The sequence below is a fragment of the Lates calcarifer genome, linkage group LG2, assembly GCF_001640805.2.
Source record: "Lates calcarifer isolate ASB-BC8 linkage group LG2, TLL_Latcal_v3, whole genome shotgun sequence".
NCBI classification, from domain to species: Eukaryota; Metazoa; Chordata; class Actinopteri; family Centropomidae; genus Lates; species Lates calcarifer.
This window is the reverse complement of record NC_066834.1, coordinates 23,931,568-23,952,424: the sequence shown is the minus strand read 5'-3', so window position 1 is coordinate 23,952,424 and position 20,857 is coordinate 23,931,568. Positions and strand designations below refer to the sequence as shown.

At 40.9% G+C, this 20,857-nt stretch overlaps 3 protein-coding genes across 6 annotated transcripts in view; all 3 read right to left on the bottom strand.

Annotated features, from left to right (window-relative positions):
• The window catches only part of myo5aa (myosin VAa), a 52,873-nt gene extending 41,550 nt beyond the window's left edge, over nucleotides 1-11,323 (bottom strand). For 2 of the 4 annotated variants that reach the window (XM_051077183.1, XM_051077186.1), the window contains exon 1: nucleotides 11,053-11,321. In XM_051077183.1, the coding sequence (XP_050933140.1) occupies nucleotides 11,053-11,079 (27 nt within the window). In that variant the 5' untranslated portion in view covers nucleotides 11,080-11,321. Of the gene's footprint in view, nucleotides 1-11,052 lie in introns of all 4 variants that reach the window. The other 2 variants (XM_051077180.1, XM_051077182.1) reach the window with 2 other exon arrangements.
• A 1,476-nt stretch (nucleotides 11,324-12,799) lies between these two features.
• arpp19a (cAMP-regulated phosphoprotein 19a) lies at nucleotides 12,800-17,088 on the bottom strand. Its single transcript, XM_018666774.2, has 3 exons — nucleotides 16,902-17,088; nucleotides 15,881-16,003; nucleotides 12,800-14,456 (listed from the first exon to the last, which is right to left on the bottom strand). Exons 1-3 carry the CDS (start codon nucleotides 16,956-16,958, stop codon nucleotides 14,286-14,288), a joined length of 351 nt encoding a protein of 116 aa, XP_018522290.1. The 5' UTR covers nucleotides 16,959-17,088; the 3' UTR covers nucleotides 12,800-14,285.
• Nucleotides 17,089-18,871: 1,783 nt separating this feature from the next.
• Nucleotides 18,872-20,857, bottom strand: part of atosa (atos homolog A) — a 28,664-nt gene continuing 26,678 nt past the window's right edge. The window contains exons 11-12 of the mRNA XM_018666771.2: nucleotides 20,294-20,493; nucleotides 18,872-20,196 (exon numbers count right to left, since the gene is read on the bottom strand). Of these exons, the coding sequence (XP_018522287.1) occupies nucleotides 20,043-20,196; nucleotides 20,294-20,493 (354 nt within the window). The 3' untranslated portion in view covers nucleotides 18,872-20,042. The remainder of the gene's footprint in view (nucleotides 20,197-20,293; nucleotides 20,494-20,857) is intronic.

Below are 20,857 nucleotides of genomic sequence, written 5' to 3'. Positions count from 1 at the left end.
TTGCTCATGCCCACACTTCCACAAATCACTACAGGATTTAGACTCTTTCAAACCTTTGTGTGTTATAATCTTAGCATGAAGGAGGATTTTCACTTTACTGAGGTTCATTCATTTCAAATACTAGCAAACAGGTAACACATACAATGAGCTATTAATACAGAAACGCCTAAATGACATCTTGTTGATAAAGACTTGGGCAACTGAACCACATGACACTGAGCACAGAGTCTGGGGAACCGACAACAATTTCACAGCTTCTTTTGGCTTCGTTGCATAAACTGCTGATGACATTTTCATGGAATAGAGAGAGAAAGACCTCATTGTAGAGGGCCGCAGCAGGAGAGAAACTGGTTAATTTGGTCTGCTGCCTCACTACCGATCATCTGAATCATGACATCATGGTCACACACACCCTCTACCTCCCTCTTTCAGTCTGTCTGTCTCTCGCTTTTAATTTCAAGAAGAGTGGTGGTATGAAATGGCAACTACAGCCTCTCAGAGAACAAACGAAATGACGCAGAAATAAAAGCCAGTGAAAGTCCTTTTGCTATGTCGATATCCCCAATATTACTCTGTATAGAGTCTTACTGAAAGTATTTGAAAGAGTTATTCACATGTTTTTCTTCAAAGCTGTGGCCTCCCAACTAAGCCCCCCCAGTTGTCCTAATTTTTTGTTTCTTTCTATAATCCTTCTCTGCCTCCACCCCTGCAGGAACACCAAACAGTGTGATCAGTGTGGTTAGGTAGTGTGCACTGTTGTTTAGGTTCACTACTGAGTGACAGTTAAGAAAATAGAGATATCTGTCTAAAGAACAAAATCAATGAAATTAAAAAAAACCCAACATTATATACATATAAACCCAATATTTATATCTTATATGATATATCAAATAAGAATCAGGAATAAGTATACAAAGGAACTAAAATACAATCTTATTTCAAGTGGGAATGTGGTGAAACATTGTGTGTGTGTGGGAGAGAGGGAGGTGGAGAGAGTGACTATGCGCTGGAGCTCAACCAATACTGGAGTGTGAAGGATGTATAAATACAGAAATACGCCGATCACCAGTTATTTACAGTATATGTATTTATTATATATGCTGTTTAAAACACTAGGTCTGAAAGTAAGGCGGGCAGAATTGCAATGATATTTAAAGAATGACATCCAGAGCAGGGAGAGAGATGATTGGTCAGATGTGGTGACGTTGGGATTGTGAATGGAAGGATTTGAAAGCGTGGGAAAGTGGAAATGACGGAGTGAAATAGGTGCTCATGTTAACTCATAGAGGAATGAGGCAGAACATAAGGGAGAGATCTCTCTCTCTCCCCTCGCCAAAGCTTCATAAAGATAGAGACAGACAGACAGACAGAGTACATCTCTATGTGTGTGCGCTGAGTTACAGATCAAACAGTGACTAAAAAGGGGGAGACCCTCACAAACAGCCAGCATGATCAAACCACAGGTCTCAACCTCACATCTGTTCGACAAAAGCACTCACAGCTAACTGTCAGGTCAAACATCCTCATTAGAGACATGTTTTTTTCCCCCAATGATGAAGGATTAAATAAAAACAGTGAGTCAACATTTTAAATTCAAGACAATTTCTGTAATAGGCAGCTTCATTTGCCAGTAAACAACCTGTGTAATTAACACTGACAAGTTACTGGCACAATCAGTCCACTAACTAGTTCAATTATCTGCTTAGAAAGCATGTAGAAATGTTGTCAGTACAAAATCAACATATATATCATAGCTTCTGTCACTTCCAGGTGTAAAGAGCCAGTTATTAATTTTTGCAATCGTTCTGACCATCAGGTATCAAATGTGTCAGCCTGAATTTTGGAGAAAAGTGTATAAAATGTTGCACAAGTTATCTAAAATATTCATGTATCTATGGAGCTGTGAAGCCATGACAAACATGGGGTCTTATTAGAATATTTCACTGCGTGTAAATGTCGTACAGCTTTGATGAAGAGCTGAGACAAGCTAGAACAAAATGGAAAAACTGTATGCTAAGAGGTTACATTATTTCCAATCATAGGAGAACATAGCCTTCACGGCTGCCTCTCCTTGTCTCCTTATTCCACCATTTCGTTAGTCGTTACACCTTTTTGGTCCCCGCAGGAGACCGTCCCAGCAGCCAGACTCCTAGCAACAGAGAGGGAGAGAGATGGAGAGGAGGAGAGGGAGAGCGACATAGAGGGAGCAAGGGAGGAGGAGGACAGAGGCTAAAAATAGCAACAGCGAGTTTTGAGCAGCATCACACCTCACAGAGACATCACTGCGCTACTGAGCACATTTCCTGATCCTGATAATCATTCTTTCACACACACACATACACCTACACTTGTTTCACACATCACTAGGTGTCAAGCTCAATTATCTTGAATTAGTTAATGCTGAAATATGCTGCCAATCAGCACATTTCTTTTCTGTCTCTTTCGTCTTAGACCAAAACACAACTACGGCTTTACAGAGGTGTGTGTGTGTGTGTGTGTGTATGAGTGTGAGTGTGTGTGTGTGTGTGTGTGTGTACCTGAGAATGAGACGAAAAGACAGACAGCAATACAATGCAGCTGCAGAGGCAATGATCATATTTATAGACCGACAATTTCCCCTGGGTTGAGAAAACAGAGGAGAAATGAAGGATGAAACTCAACCACACACACACACACTCAGACATTTACATGCTTCAAGGACGTCATCGTCCACCATGAAACCCAAGCTGGGAGAGACAAGAGTCTGCAGGCTGGAGAGAAAAATGTGATGAGTCAGAGTACAGCCACTGTCTGCCTAACAGAGGGATGGATGACAGTCAGGCCGGTGTGTTATGAATGACATCATGTATGACATCAGATATCACATGACTACAATGTCTCTCCATCGAGCTCGCCCCACATATGCCGCACGCATGAGTGCACACACACTGCTCGGCCTGTGAACTCAAGCAGCCAATGAGAGGCTCAATTTTATTTACAGGTCACAAGTAATTTATTGTTTTATTTTTCTTTGTCAGGACACTGGGCGTGGTCGCACTGATGCAAGGGTCACATGATGCCTATGTGATGAGTTTGTGTTGATATAAACTAGCAGTTGTATTGAGTTAAATAGATCACTATTACTATAAGGAGAGAACAATGCAACACCTTCATCAGCTTCAATCTGCACCCAGTCAGCAACAGATGCTGTCATTTGAAATAAATGGTGACAAACTCAGAGTATTCAGTGTGATCTCACCCTGAGCATACAATTAATTGCTTTCATTTCATTGCCGGAGCAGGCAATGGAGATCCAGTCAAGTGACTTCTGATCTGGTTATTACACTAGATTAAAGGGGTACTCTAGAAATTCAGAATCAGACTGCATTAAGGTTGAGGGATTTACATAAGACAGATTTTAAAAAGAATGGTCAAATTTGAAGCAGCAGAGGCAGAGATATTCTAACTTTTAGTCCCTACATGGGTCAAGCTCCAAAAATTCTGGATCCAACATTTATCATAATACAAGTAATATTATTTTCATGACTGATGAATCTGCCAGTTATTATCAAAAACATTAGTTGATTAATTTTCTGTTGATTGACCAATCAATTAATCCACTAGTCGTTGTAGCTCTAAATGCCACTCAGTCTTTTGTCCCCCTGTCTCTAAAACTCAACACCCCAAGTTTGCACCACAAACTTTCTGTTACAAATTAATGGCCTCCAAGCCCATGCTGAGATAACCCTGATGACATAACCATGACCTCATTTTCTCAGACTTCACAGAGCACCTCCAGAGCCACACACGACATAATAGATCTGTTTTTATAGGCGGTCTCCTCATGACAACTAAACTGAGCATGTAAAATTGATGAGTGCCCCTTTAATGTGGACAGATCACAGGGCTGAACCACTGAGATTAAAATCATTTTAAGAGTTAGTGTGACAGCAATAAAAATAAAATTATTACATCAGCGCTGTTGTGGCATCTTATCAGCATATTTGAATTCAAAAATCACTTTAAAACAAGTGTTGTTTAAGACTGAAGCTGCCGACATGCTGCACCATGTTTCTAGTACACTAACACCTCTAGTCCTTGGATTACTAAGATAAATTGTCACAGACTATTCAGGTTATAAGGGATTTCCACAGACAACTATTGTAGTATTTATCATTTCTACAATAAATATGTAGTAATGTGCTGGTTTTCTGACACATCAACTGTTTAATTATGTCAATTCTTTCATATTATAGTAATTACCAGAATTCATAAATTAACCAAATGCAGCAACAGACAGTGAGTGGCCACTTCAAATAAGAGAAACTAATGTTATCAATAATGATCTGTACATATAGTCTACTCTTTCCCTCACAGTGGTCGTCAGCAGGTCAGTTCACAGCAGGTAAAGGCTGCTCTTGGAGGTACGAGGCTGGGCTTGTGCTAATCCTGGTTTAACTGAGACAAAGGATCAGGACCTGATTAGGCTAACTCAGGGTTTAACACCGGCTAATCTTATTCAAGTCAACTACACCACGATTTCATTACATTCACATATGGCTACAGGTTACCACTGCTGCAACTGCTGCTAACACGATGACAAAAACCCCTACTTGTCTGATTCTGGTCCTGAGCCATGGACAGGAACACAACTTACAAATGTAAGCAAGCATCCAAAACAAGAAGAAGAGAAACAATAGGTAAGGATGTGTTTGCATTCATAAAGATGCAAGATTAAACTGATTCTATCCAAACCTGCGTGCCACAATATGGAGCTAAAAGGATGGTTTGTAATGTCTGAATCTCTGCTCTTGATTGTACTGCAACGCCTCTGGGTGTCAGATCATTCCTGCTACTGAGGGACGTTGGACGAGTGAGGTTTGGAGGTCACAGACATCTGGGCATTGGAAGAGTGTGTGTACACAGTGTACTGTATGTGCATGTACCGAATGTGCGTGTGTATGTGCGTGTGCGTGTGCGTGTGTGTGTGTGTGTGTGTGTGCGCGCGCGTGTGTGTGTTGGGGGTATATGGCTGTGACTGCAGGGCGGGGCATCAAGGAGAAGTGTTTACAAATCTGCACAAAGTCAGCAGCAGATTAGACAGACTTCACCCTGCTAATACTGAGCTCTGAGCTTTCACTCTTGGCCTGGAGTCAAACCTGGCCTGCTGTGACTTCTCTGAACCTCCACAGTGTTTTCTACTACTTATCAAACTGTAGACTGCCTAAATAAATTCTTAGCAGGTCACTTCCATGGAAAACAGTTTGAATTGACCTTTAAATGTATGTAGTTTCGGCACTGCTTCACACTTTGCATAAGAAAAATCTCGTTATTACTACAGAAATTAAACTGGGTCAAACAGGTGTCATCACAGCCTATACGTTTTCCATGTAGCTGAACTCTCTGCAAGTAATGCTCCTCTGTTGTGAAGAAGTGACAAGGTAGGTGAGTGAAGTAATGTTCTTTTAACTGTACAGAAGAAGGAAAGGAATTTAGACAAGGGCACATAATTAAAGTGAATCAAGTGGAAATTGGTTAAAAATGCAAAACATTTTAAAATATAAGACAGACTGGTAGAGACAACTATCTAGACAGCAGCAGTGGAATGTGAAAACTGTTTTGCCCAAAGCCTGAGGCCATCAATGGAGTCCCAGACTGCAGAAGCCTCGTCACATGATGCCACTCATGTGAGAATCTGCTGTTTTTCTGCTCAGCTGGGCAGACGCAGCATGACGTTGAGGTTTGGAGACCTCGGCGCTGGTGGAGGGTTCGGTGGTCTCGCTACAAGCAGTGGTGTTCCCTAACTAGGCTCCTGGCACAACTAGCGTGCCAAGTGATTGCCAGAGATCAGAGACTCTTACTGAGAAACTGTAATGCTGCCCTGCACTTAATCACATTAGTGGAGTCACAGCTGACTCCTTCACTTGTATACAGAGAATGGGAGAAAGGGATGGCGGCTCGTAGTTGAGCTCTTGACTTTATAGCAGACAACAGGGCTAAGTCTTGATATCAGACACTATAAGAGACACCATGCTCAAATGTCCGCTCCAATGCTGCAACTCCAGTACACCAAAAACACACTACAGCAAACCTGAGGAATGACATTTACATAATTTGTGAGTCTACAGTACAAAATATCAATCAATAGTAAAGCACACTGCTTCTCCAGCCCTGTATTTACATGTACAGGTGTGAAACTTTCTGTGATTGAATTTTGAGAATCTGATACAAAGATTCTGTTGTTATTCTAACTGAGGCTAAAATCTGATTTGTTGCTAATCTATAGTTCTTACCATGTTGCTGACTTCAGTGACTTAACTATTTTCTAAAGAGGTGAATCCAGAGGAAGGGTGTGTCAGGGCTGGGGCTCCATGTTCACCCCACAAGAGAGACACGGCATCAAATCACTCATCAAAGAACTGCATATAAGCTAAAAAAAAAAAGGCAGTAGCTACTCCTTCAAAACATCAGCTGATTTAATTTAATTCCTCTTCAAAGAATTTCACATATCTACTATGTATCTACTTAATCAATGAATGGAGGGATGGGGTGGAAATTAAAAACTTAAAAAGCCAAAACTTACTTGGACAAACATATGCTCCAACTCCCGGTTCATCTTGTCTCTTTATCAAGCCTCTAGCTCATGCTGTGAGTCTGCTGGTTTTTCTGGATGCTTCCAGCCGTGCAACACCGCAAGACCAGACGCTAACTGATCGAACGCTGAGCTCCGGAACCCACTGGTGGATGAAACCTTCCCATTGTGTCTGCAGACACAAACACACTGACGTTCCTCAAAGTTCCTCACCCTATGACAGATGACTGGCCATCCCTGCTGTCTATCACGCATCTCGGGCTTCCTTCCTCGATCACATGAGTTCTGAGGCAGACTGAGCGAACAAAACTATCCCACAAACCACTGACATGGCTCCAAATAACAACTGTCTGACAGACACACAGACGAGCAGTAAACCTGAATCTTACACACACACACAAAAGGAAAGTATGTCAGTGCTTTAGAGGAGCACAATTTGTGTAACAACTGCATAAATTTTAATCTCTGAAACTAATATTTGCCTCTATTTGCATTTTGTAACAGTGACACTGATTTAAATTGCTTTAGGACACTGGTTCAAAATAAACAGAATGCTGAAATATGATGCTAAAGCTAATAAACAAAAATAGTTGGAATCACTTTTTTAGTCATAAACATGCAGCCCCACTCTGTTTGTCTGTGCTGGCTGGGCATTGACTACATGCCAGAGCATATACAACATGACTGCGCAATTACTTTAACCAGGTTATCTCAGTGATCTAATGCACATGCTCTACATTAGAGCCATGGAGACAAAAAATAAACCACTGGCATTGGATAATGTAAAATTCACCTGATGCAGCTGAGATGACACCTACAGCACACAAAGCACGACTGTTCTGTTCTCTGACAAACCTATATCAACTCCTAATAGTATAACATGAAATGTATACAGATGTCAAATTGAGTTTTTGCCTTGTGAGAATGCTGCCTTTTGTTCTGTATCATAAGATTATGTTTGTCTGATGAGATTTTTTAAATAAACATCAATGTATTATTGTGACACTTCATAGAAAATACAAATTACAATATATAAAAAATGGCAGCAGCTCTCTATACACTGACACTACACTACCTTTTGATTTATCCTTCCTTAAAATCATTCAGTGATTCAACATCTTAAATTTTTCTCTTTTTTCTGAAGGTCTTTTACTAGCTTGGCGATCATGAATGAAACTGACCTTTAACTCTGCTCACTATGGGTTGAAACAGTCAAACGCGCTGTACTTTTGGTGACACCCCAACCAGTGATGTAACAACAGGCACTTTCTTCTCCATCAGGTCTTTATGACCCTCTCACTATGCAACTATAGGTGCAATATATAGGTATGATGTATTTGTGCTTTATGAGAACCTATTGCTGTTGAACTTTAATCATCACTTTCACTGAGATTTTAATGTACTGAAGATGCTTGTCTTGCAATGGAAATCTAATATTTTTAAAGTGCCACACTGCAATCACATGATAGTAATGTTGTTGTGCCTTAGAGGAATAGTTCAATATCGCTCTCTGTATAGTCAATATGAAGATCAAGCCGATCACCTCATCTAACTCTCAGCAAGAAGACAAATATGCATGAATCCCAAAATTTCAAACTACTCCTTTAACTTGTAATTTATATCTCTACCATCTCCTCAAATCAATCTTCCTCTCTTCAACCTCAGTTGAAAAAAAAATACGAAAGAAAGGAATCTTTAAGCACAAGGCCATTGAGGTTTTTTTTGACACATTAGTCTAGCTGAGTATGGTTCATTAGTGTTTGACTAACAGTCAAACCACAGCTGAATTACACTGACAAATCCAGGCTGTTTGAACTGCAATCAGAGGCAAAGCATCTCTGTGTGAGCAGAGTAAGTTTTTGAGATGGGAAATCTGCAGAAGTTATAGTTTTCTTTTCAGCTCAGGTTCATGAATCAATGCTGAATCTAGTAATTCTAAAAATACAGCATATGCTCTTGTTGTGGTACAGAAAACGCAGTAGGTATTTTTGAAACTTTAGCTCTTATGTGTAGAAGAGCCTTTCCAGCTCTGAGTCATCTAATGGAGCATCGCTTCATCTCCATTTCCAGGAGAATATCCTCCCTTTCTACCATTTCTGCTTCACAGCACTGTCTCAATGTCACATTCACCACCTCTGACTGTAGTTTTGACCCTGATTTATTTATTTATTTATTTATTTTTTTGCTTGATTGAGGTGGATGTAACAGATGGATTCAAGTCTAATGACAAAGTCTTCACCTCTGACTCACCTGTCTTCAAACTGGTGGTCAGGTCAGACAGGAGGCAAACGCAGAATCTAATGCTGTGTCTGTGTGTATGTGTGTGTGTGTGTGTTAACTGAGCAGCTCACACCCACTCAGTAAGCTTCTATGAGGCTGATTCATACACACAAAGGGCAGAGTGTTTCCTACTCCTGTGTTGGAAAAGTAAATCACAGAGAGGGGTCTGACATCAGAGCCCGACTTCTAAAACAGACTCCACCATTCAAAGCAGGACCTGGCTTTGGGTTTCCCAGCCACATTGACACATACATCCAAAATTTACTCTCTATTCCTTTGCAACCATTTAACGCCCAACATGATTCTTATGGAATAAGACAAGCCAAATTGATAGATGGTGACAAGCCAGGTCCTGCTGGCAGAGGACAGATTTAGCAGCCTCAGCCAAAATCTACTGGAATTTGGTTGGTGGCTGGTTTTAATTTCACACCCAGATGCTATTTATGCAAACTCAAGGCATCAAATTATTACTTTGACTTTGTTTCCAGAAAGAGAGTGAAGTCAGGCAGAAAATGTTATTTGTCTTGACTTTATAATGCAATGAGAGCTGCAGCTAAATGATTATTTACATCATAAATTAATCAGATATCACACTGCATTTCAGCCTGTTCTATGAGGTTTAAAAGCCATTTTCTTTCACTTAAAGTCACCACCATCATTACAAGACAGACATGTTTTCTGTATCATATCCCAGAGGGAAACTGAAAGGCATTATGCAACTGGGACATTTAATACAGAAAAAAAGAACAGCCAACGTATTAGCACCCAGCTCTGATATATTTGTTGATTAATCAATTCATTGTTTGGTCTATAACATATGATAGGTGATAGTAAAGAATAATGCCCATCATGAGCTCCTAAAGTCCAAGATGATGTCTTCAAATTCCTTATGTTGTTCAACTGACAGCCTGAACTATTAATGACAGGTAAGAAAGCCAGATATAGATCTGTGTCACCTGGTTTAAAGACACCACCTTTGACCATTTGTCTAAAGCGCTAAAGACAACAGAGGCTCGGGGCAAAAACAAAAACACTTCTATCAACATGAGAGACACAGCCGAAAGTGGTTCAAAAATACAAACAGGCAGCAGTGTTGAAGTTTGGTACAGATTTAAAAAGAAACGTCAGGGACAACTGTCAACATAATACACACCGCTATGTTTCCTCTCCAGCACAAACCCTATTCAAGCTGAACACACCAGCTGTCAAAGAAGGGGTGGGGGGTGGGTGACTCATCTTCTTCTCCACACACACACACACACACACACACACACACACACACCATTTTCTGCTTCAAATTTGCTGTCGTAGAAATACTACGGCAGCAGCAGCAACAATAAGACTTATGACCTTGCATGTCTTCAGAGCAACAAGGCCTGCTTCAGCAGCAGTGTCATATTCTCCTCTGTGTCTATTGTACACAGCCACACTGAGGCTTCAGGGCCTCCACTGGTCTCAACATCCCGGATGCTAAAAGGAGGGATGCTACACTGTCCGGATGCTGCGACGAGCGGTACCCAACATGAAGGACTCGACTCACACCCCAAATAACAACTGAGACAAGTAACAACACTGGTGTAAAAGACGAACACGAGGCTATGTGGAGGCACAGGTGTGAGCTAAAGCCAAATATTTTGGTTTTAAAAGCGTAAAACCAGAATCTCCATGATGGCTGGCACCGCCTTTGCATCATCCCAGCCCCCTAGCTTCCAGTGAGGGGGGGGGGGGTTTGATGTAAAATAAGAAGGCCCGAGACAAGATGATATCTTGTTTTGGCAAACAAAGATGAACAATAAAAAATAAAGGTTAATACACCTAATGTTGTTTAATTTGCGGGTAAGAAAACGACGGGTGTTTTAGGGAAAACGAAGCGACTCTCTGTCGCATCTGCTAACGTTGTCTTTTTATGAGCTGCACCCATTTCATTTCTGTTTAAACACATCTTACTGCCTGTGATACCAGCAGGTTTTCTGTTGGTTTCTAAGCCATTTTCATTCATTTCAAGCCGCCGCCACCATGCTTTGCTATCATGTACAGAAAGACACATTTTCTCCGTAGCGAAAATCAAACTCTCAGCTTGTTTGTTGGGAAAACAACCTGAACATTTGGAGGTATTTTTTAAACCCACCAAACCCGCGACTGGGGTGTTTATTTAGCCGATAACACCCAGCTGAATTCATATAAATGTACACTTGTTTTACCTTTGTGTACAGCTCCGACGCTGCCATGGCGGTCACTCGCTATGTCCTCTCTCCAATCTGGGCCAAAACTCCGGCAGGTCTCCGCACTGCACGGGACTCGGTGTGTGTGTTCATGAAGCGGAGAGAGAAATCCTTTAGTTGCTGCGGGGACTCAAGGTGAGGATGTGTCTCTTATCGCCATGATAACCTGAAAAGCTCAAGGCTGCTGAGGTTTCGCTGTCTCACTTTGCATTCTGGGTATGATGGATGAAATGATTCAGCCAAACACGGGGGGGGGGCTGCTACTGCTGCCGCGTGGAAAACTGCGCCCCCCGCTGGCCAATGGCTCATAATACACCAACAAACAAACAAACAAACAAAAAAATACATTTTTGCTCTTACGCCAAACAATGCGGTTCTTAAAAAAAGAAAACTGATTTGAAATGATAACTATATCATATGTTTTTCGTTTTTTCCCTTCGCAGCAACTCAAGATGAATCACATAGCGTAAAATATGTTGTATTTCAAGTGGCTGTCTTTCATAGCTGAGGGGCACTGCTGCAAACTCCACCCTCTAGGAATGAATAAAGCTACTGAATTAGTGTGAGGGCCCTCAGCTCCGGGGCCCTACAGTCGTCTTTAACAATCAGTTTTAATTAATCCAGAGGGATTATTTAGTCATTAATAGGAATATAATTACATTGTCCAACAAATAAGGACATGTTTTGTTCATTTTTCAATAGTAATTAATATTAAACCTAAATTCTGTTCAATAAGACTTTACTGTTTTTTCTAAAATCATCATCTCATCAATTTTATTTACAAACTTTTCAACAAAAAAGGCAATAATCACAATCACTGTATGAATTACAAAAGCTAATTTATCTAACTGCAAACTGAATATGTATAATGCAACTACAATGTCCCTGCAAAAGGTACCACTGTGAAGCTCAGTGTGATTTACCCTCATTTTTACTGAGACTGTCAAAGAGGTGTTGATTAAACAGTGATTTCAGATGCCTTATTTTGTTAGTACTAACAGTGGTGGAAGAAGTATTCAGATCCTTTACTTGAGTAAAAGTACAAATACAGCAATGTAAAACTACTTCATTACAGGTTCGGCATGAAAAATCCTACTTAGGTAATAGTATGCGAGTATCAACAGCAGAATGTAGTTTAAGTATTAAAGTAAAAGAACTGGTTTGGTCCTTCTGACTGATATATGACATCATGAGATGATTAATACAGAAGCATCAGTGTGTCAGCAGCATGTTACTGATGTAGCTGGTGGAGGTGGAGCTACAGCAGTTTGAACTACTTAGTTTTGGGGTTGTGAGATGACAGGAGAGGAAACAATAAAAGAAAAAAAAAATTATAATCCACAATTATAATCCACAAATCTGTTTTCAATTTTTTGACTTTTTCTCTAATAATTTCTTTCTCTGACATGTGACCCAGCAGTAGATGTCAGAAGCCAAAAAGGTTGGAAACCACTGGTTGCAACATTGTGTCATATTTTAAAAGCTTGCAATATTAAGCATTGTGTACAATCCTAATCTTAAAAGGAACTAATAACTAAAGTTGCCCAATAATTGTAATGGAGTAAAAAGAACAATATTTCCCTCTGTTAATGTATAAAGTAACATACAATGGAAATCCTCAAGTAAAGTACAAGTATCACAAAAATGTACTTACTACACCATGGTAAATAATAAACACATACAACATGTCCTAAAACATGTCCAAATAACACACATGACACAGCAATTAAACATTTGTGCAAAACTATTTTATTTACAAAACAAAATGGCACAAAGTGACAGCAGGGCAGCCACATACATGCACAGCTCAGACGGATGTAGTGCTAGCTTAGATTTACCACATCGCAGGTAAACTTCATCCAGTCGGCAAGAACCCTGGAAAAGCACTACACAGGGCCATGGACAATTTTAAGATAAAACTACTTTTAAATTACGAGTATAGAGGTTTTTTTTCCCCAAATCTGAACACATTTCATTACACTCTTTGTTCCCGGTGCCAAGGGCTGCTCCCACCCAGTACATTTTTTTAACAATAGATTTCTACTCACACAGCACAAAGACTGGTCCCTACTAATAGAAGTTTAGCTTTCAGGTCCCATATACTCCACTACCCTCTTCTATCATAGCGATGCCTCATTCACGACCACTTGGAACTAGAAACTTTGACCCAAGGAGAGGACTGTGTCGTCCCCTAAGGCTGAAATGCATGGCACACCACAAACACAGTGCAAACTTTCAACATTTCAGTTCAGACTGAAGCCAACAATGCTGTCCCCTTCTCTTTCACACCTGAAAGAAGTTTTTAGTTTCAAGATGTGTTGAATGAACCATCTATCTGCCACCCAGAGCTTTTGTGTTGCACCCAAGTGTTCTCAGCATCTGTTTAAATGTCTGTTCAGTGCACCTTAATGAATGTGAATGGAGCTCTGTGAGGTTTGCCTTTGGGAGCCCTGTGTCACACATGCAGTTCCTTATGACATTTCACTGTGTGGTCCTTTAGTATGGCTTCCCCCCCTGTGTTTCACAATCAAAAGTGTTAACAGAACTGAACTTGGCCTCTGCATTACTATAATCAGTCAATCACTCAAGCATATTGACAGCATAATTTAGAATAAGGACATACAGTGAATGATACAAATCTGATGTTAAACTTTCTAAAAAGCCAACGTCTGCTCCTGTGCCACACATAAGCAAATATACATATATACGCAGCTTCCGCTTCTCGCCCCCCTCTTCAGCCAGTACACACTGTGTTGTCGATCCTCCATCAGTCGTACAGAAGAGTCACAGTCCACTCGTCACACTCACACTTGGATGTCCTGTCGTTCAGTGTATCTTACATGGTAGTTATGAGAAAATAAAAAAAAGAAACATGGAAGGACAAGGGCAGGAGGACAGTCAGTTGGGGGTGGGGTTGAGGGGTGGGGGAGTAGCGAGGGACAAAAACAAGGGTAAGGGGCAGTAGAGACAGGGCCAGGTGGGGTGAAAACAAAAATAAACAGGATTTGAAGGTATCAGCTAGCCAGTTCACCGAGTGCTAGGTGTGGGGTTATTGTTGGGTGGGGGTCCAGGCTCTTAGGGAAGGGGCATAGGCTGGGGACAGGTGGTACGGGGGGGTGGGGGGGTGGGGTGGGGGGGTAATGTTACAGCTCTGAGTAGAGAGGGGTGAGGGCTGGGAGGTGCCGCAGGGGAATATCAAGGCTGCGTGTGCATCAGCCTGCCAGTTTACTGGCCACCAGAGATGGTTTCCTCTGGGGCAGGTCCTGGGGGGTGGGGATGTGGTCTCCTGTGATCTCGGTCTTCTCTGGTGCAGCTGTTGGCAACTGTTTGTTCTTGATCTTCGCTTTAGCCATGTTGTAGTCACCTGAGTCAAAGTATTTTTGCTGTAGAGACATAAAATGAAAACTGTGAACTGTGAAAAATTAACTGACTCCTCTTAATAATAAGTGACATTAGACAGCAAGGAGAGATCAATTGTATCTCAAAATGCAACATACACAGGTTTGCTGATATCTTAAATCCATTTTTAAGGATTTGATGAAGCAATGTTTTTAGGAGTGGTCCTTGTTTTGGTCCATGTTTAGTCTGTATCATGCACATGGACAAGGACAGACGACAACAAAAACTAACACTGCAAATGCTTTATAAAGGGAGGAAGCACACTCAATGTGTTTATGACAGTTCAAGGATACACACAGTTCATTTTGGTGGGAAACACTGAACACAAACTTAACTTCTCTTTGTTTACAAGAAAACTCCACTGGGTACTTTTATGCAACAGTGTTCAAGCTTGTTTGGCAAGATAAATACATTTAGGGTTGTAACTAATTATTATTATTATTATTATTATTGGTAAATTTATCTATTGTTTATTTAATTTATTAAACAATTTTAACCATAAAATGTTATGACTTTTGTCAAATGTCCAGCAAGAGTAATAAAATATCTTGTTTATTTTCACCAAGCTGATAAGTATTCAATTTTGATTGTATGAAATGATGAGGAAATATGAGATAATCAAACTGCTCACTGTAAAGCTGTTACCACCACATGCTTAATTTAATGTTTGTTTTCCCTGATAAATGACTTCATAGTTAATATTCTGCCACTAAAGAAATAATTTAATCAACTTATCTTTTCAGCACACTTGAGGGGTAGTTTATCAATTAATTTTATCATGGATTATTCAACTTATTACTTAGTCTGACAAAATGTACAAAACGAATAACAAGTATCCATCACTCGATAGCACTAAAACCTTAGGTGATAACTGTCATGTGTCTGTATTTTTTTTGTTGGTATTTTTCCTTGATAAATAAACATTAGTTATCATGACTGTCCAATAATCTTCTGTCAATGTACTCATCTTTCCAGTATCGCATTACATAGCATGGTAAAACATAACCTTACCCCTGTGGCCAGTACGCCCAGCTAAAACAACACCCCTGTAATAAAGCCTGCCATTATGGAGGTTATAAAGTTCAAGTTTTATTGAAACAGGTGAGACATGTTGATTCTACTTTATGGCCATTTTAGAACCTGCAGCCTGTGATGTTGTTTATATATTCTGTGTTATACTGAGAGGTGTATCTAAAATTTAGTCTGCTCTCTTTGATGTAGATTCTATGCCCTGGAAAAGTCTAGTATGCAGACCTTGAGTTATTTTATCAAACAGCATTAGTTTAGATATACACAATAACCTGGCAAGTGTACATGCAACGGAACTGGCTGAAAATGACAGCTGGTTCAGAGACCGTCCTCAAGTGAAGCCTGAATGTTTAGCAGACAAACACAAAAGATAACTCACCCCCTTTTGGAGGCGTTTGCGAAGCAGATCAGAGCCTCCAGGTTTATTTCCTAAGTTTGGGTATCTGGCCTTCAGTTTAGCCTCCTCTGCCTTCTCGGGACTGATCACCTTGTCCTGTACCTCCTGAAAACAAGCAGAGGCATTAAGCATTGAGATGAGAGTGAGACTTCGTGTTCAAAAACCACACAGTTACAGTACAAAAAGAGCACATTCACCAGGTGCCTCCAGGCTCCCACTGTCAGCTGATGGCACTGCAGTGTAGCAGTAATCTGACTGTCCATGTCAGACCCTAACAAGCGTATACACACGTTTACTAAAACCTAACACTTGTGAAAAATATCTGAGCAGCGACGGTTAACTGTTTACATTTAACGTAGCTGATTACATTGTTATTAACAGAGATGCTTAAATATTCACCTGCATAGTTCAAATTAACGCTACTGCTACCCGTGGTGGTGTGGGCTCACTGGGCTGGGCGGTCGATTGGGATTAATGCTAACCTTTACATTTGCTGCTGAAAACCGTTTGTTGTGTACATCAACTAGGTAGCACTGTAGTGGCACGCAAAACTGCGGTACCGAAGTGGAGCTGGAGATTACATTACTGTGGGCTTCGTGCCAGAGTGCAGAAATCGGTTGGGCTAAGCTAAGCTAGCGTTAGCAGCTGAGCTAACTGTTACCGATGATTTGCCAGTGTGTGAATGTCATGACAGTTAGCCTGGCGGATGGTGAGCTGCTAACATTGGCTAGCGGTACCTCTGACATTCACACCAACCATACGAGACATTCACTCTGTAAGCAAGAGAAACGTCAGGTCAGTTAGGCGGAAACACAGTGTCCTTACACAATCTGACAAATAACATAAACTATTCTAACCAGGACTTAGTAGCTGGCTTTGGTTCATATGTCAACAATAACGAGCGCGGGGCGAAGAGGCTAACGCTCTGTAACGTAGCGTTAGCTACAACAAAGTCAACCGTGCTACTGCTGTTGCTCAACATGTTAAAACGCTGCACAGTTACCTTCTCGTCCACTGATGTCTCCTCGGCTGTCTGCGTTTCTTCGTTATCCCCCGACATTTCTAAATTATCGTGATTTTAGACCAGAGAATTGCTCGCTAGTCGGACGAGTGATCCACAGATCCCCTGCTCTGACTTTCCGTACCCATACGACTGTTGCCGAGCGCTCACTCCCGCACAAGAAATACTACGTCACATGCGGAGACACCACGCGCGCTCACGTTCGGGCACTCCTGCCGTGCACCCGCACATAGCGTTGGGATCGGATTTACGTTGCATAACGTACCGATCAGCTGCTAGACCCATGTGCTGAAACACAAATCCAGGTTTCAGTCAAATCCTCAGATCTGGAGGATGATGAATGCTGCACCGATTAACGCCGGCGAGATTCTGTTCATTTTTCTTGTTTTTTTTTCCATACAAACTCGTTTCCTCATGCAGTCACTGTTTTTTGTGGTAAAGTCTGAATACTGTGTGGTTTATTTGCTCTCATTTTGCTAAATCGCCAAAGGACTAGACAGTAAAGCATACATTTGTAAAACAGACACTTCAGGGACAACAGAGCCACAGGCTGCCATGCAAAAAATAAATGATGCATACAAATGTGGTGAGGCTGTGCAAATGCATGTGGGCACCCAGAGGCTGCCATGTTAAATCACCACCACAACCTATTTTCAGCTTTTTGTGCCAAACTGACAGTAGTACTCATCTACTGTTGTCAGCTGTTGTAGATTGCTGTGGCTGTCTGTTCCAGGTTGTTACAGCCTGTGTAGTCTTAGGACTTTTAGCTGCTACTTCTCACTGCACCACCCGAGCCAGGGAATATGACAGAGCTGTGGTGCATTAGATTACTAATACAAATACATTTAGTGTATACAGTGTTGTCTTAATGATATTTTCTCACATCTGGTCTTAACATGTTTATCATGATCAAAAATAACCTTCGACAGCACAAACTGAACCTGTTCTATTACTTATATTTTCAATTGAAATATTGCCTGTCATTGCCTACATCATTATAACACTCTTTCGTTTGATCGTTTGTGCATTTTTTGTCGTCTAAGCTTTGTAATAGCTGAAATAGTTCCAGCATAGATCAGATAATTGTAACTAGTCCCTCAACAAACAATCAAACCAGAATGACTGCAGTATATTAAGGTTTGAAAAGTATACAGCGTAATTAAAAAACACACCCATCCTCAATAATTTTGTGCCAGTTTTCTTCTCACAGTACCAGTCTTTAACCCACTGAAATGATTTACAGGAACCTTTGACATTTTTTTAACATTTCACTCGCTGCCTTTGTTTACTATCCCACGAAGAAAAGATTTTTAGAGTCATCATCCACTTGCTATGTACTCAGACTACTATCATGGACCAGAACAACAACACCTGTAATTACTTTACACCTTTGTAATTTCTTTAACAGTATTTTTTAAAATTTGTTTAACTCACATGTATGGTCCATTTCCTTTCATCATTTAATCGACACATTCTGTTACATAATGTACACATGGTCCCCAGTGATGTTATCTGAGCACACTGTGCTACATTTATATGTATAAATGTATAAAAACAACAATGTATTAAACAGGCCTGAATGTCTAATGGATCTTAAATGCATATCCTTGTGGTGTTGTTTTGCAGGACCAGTGTTCAGTCAGGGACTAATGGAGTCAGCAGACAATCAGCTGTGAAGAGTGCGGAAATGACATTGTCATGATTCCTCATTTGCACTTTTCACACTTGTTTGATCTTTAAATCGCTTTAAGATTATCATTTGCACAGGGTAGGTGTGACATTTGTGTGACATGTTCCATGTCTGAATAGCAGCAGAGGTCCCTTGTGTTTTGTTCTTTCCACTCCACCCAACCCTACCCCAACTCTCCCCAACCCATTGTGTGACTGTACGGAGATGTGGTGGCAGAACAGGAAGCATGCAGGGAAAAATTAAGAACACAAAGAGACAGAGCAGATTTCAGGTTTGCTTTAGAAGATATATAGATATATTTTTTTTTCAGATTTGAATATTAATGTCAAAAATACATACTATGATATACAGTTTGCACTACATCATCTTAGCATGACAGACGTCACAAGTAGTAACTGAAATATTAATTTAAATATTAAATAAACTGATGATAAGTAAACTGAAAGTGAATGTGTAAACACTAAACTAAGGTTACTTTTTCTATTGCAACACTTCCGATAAAGTGGTTCTGTAACAGTACAAAAGTATTAGAATATTACTATTTTTCTGTTTCATTTCCAGTTATAATGAGAAAAAAAATCCACAGTGCACTTCTGATGTTCTGCTGTGATGCTTTCGGCTGAATCGAGCTTGATTGCTTGTTCGACTTCTTTAGTGGTCCATGGTATGTGTTTTTCATTTGGACAAAGGGGGTGGCCGTTGCAGCACAGTCTGCCACCCCAGTTCACCCTCTTCCATATGCACTCCCCCCTCCACTCCAGGCTCAGGAATCACAGGGTCAAAGCTGAGTTCACCTTCAGTTCAGTCCATCTAATCTTCAAGGATTTAAAACAAACTCTTTTACCATTAAAAAAGGCCTTGTACTGAATTTATGAATAGATTTAACACTTATTTATTGTGTCAAGTAAAAGTCCAAATAACATTTTGATTTGAGTAAACAGGAGTAAAGTAGCCTGAACTCTTTTGGGATAATTTAAGAGTGTAACTGTAGACAATCACTGGTCTCTTCTCTCCTGCCAGACGCTGGAGGGGATGCACACAACAGCAGGAAAAAGAATTACATATCAGATCTGAAAAGGCCTTCTTGACCAGGAGAACAGGATGTGAAGCATACCCTATAACTGTAACCTTTCACCCAACCTCTCTGATCCAAAATCGCGCACTTAACAGAGAACAAGGTTTCATTTCTGACCAGTCTCCCAGGCTCCAAGCCTCCCTTTGTCAGTTCTGGGTGACAGAAGGGATGAAACTTAAGATTTTGGGCACAGGCCAGGTGAGTCTTGTTGGCTGCTGTTCTCGAACCTCTTCTCTTTTCAAATACTAGCCACGGCCTGACGGGCTAAGAAAGAGTCTATCGCTGGCATCGAGGTGTGACTGAAGCTTCAGTAGTTGGCCTGCCTGGTTTAGGAGGGAGGGAGAGAGGGAGTCAGACCTCAGCAGCGAGGAGAGAAAGGTGGGTCAATGGGGGACTCTGTGAAGGACTGGAGCTCGTAGGCAGCACCACTGTCCACCTCCATGGACTTCCTGGAAAACAGCAGACGAATGTCCCTATGGAGGTAGATCTTCCCAGACTTAGAGCTCTGGAACCTGGGTGAGGGTGAGAGAGGCAGACAAAAAAAAAGGATGAGTAAAAAAGGGGAAACATCAGTGCTGCTGGGAAACAACAAAATGGCAGTTATCTCACCTCAGATGAACGAGGTAGCGCAAGGTGCGTCCCTGGCCCAGGGTGAGAGGCTTCCTGCTGGTCTGATTGTTTGTGTCACGGCGGACGGGAACGGAGAAGGTCCTCTGGCGGAGGAAGGTCTGGTGTCCGGCTGGCATGGCTCGTAGGTCGTACATTACAACAAACATCTTTACCACCGTCTTGTTAGGGTTGAATAAGGTCTGAGTGGTATAACCAGAGAGCATGATGGGATTTATACAGGTTTCTAATTTTTTGTGACCAGATATCATCAGATTTAAACAATCTTAACAGCTATATAACAGCAACCTTAGATGCTGTGAAAAGATACATAAAATTAACATCATAGTGTACATATCATCCTGATACTGTAATTAAATCATATAAACAAAAATTGTCAAAATTCAATATAGTATAATCACCACAGATGAATAAAAATACACCCTTAAATCTGCATGTAATATAATAAATCTCCCTCTATAACCACTAGGGGTCTCCCTTTCTTTTTGTCACTTGGTGTAATCTGCTCTTTGTTCTCAGACATTTGTCCACCATGATGCAAGTATT

Bases quoted from the DNA above. Each gene is read 5' to 3' on its own strand.
- arpp19a (XM_018666774.2), bottom strand. From the start codon at position 16,958: ATGTCGGGGGATAACGAAGAAACGCAGACAGCCGAGGAGACATCAGTG. The intron at 16,004-16,901 runs GTAACTGTGCAG...GCTTGTTTTCAG, and splicing joins AGACATCAGTGGACGAGAAG to GAGGTACAGGACAAGGTGAT. The intron at 14,457-15,880 runs GTGAGTTATCTT...ATGTCTCTACAG, and splicing joins GCAAACGCCTCCAAAAGGGG to CAAAAATACTTTGACTCAGG.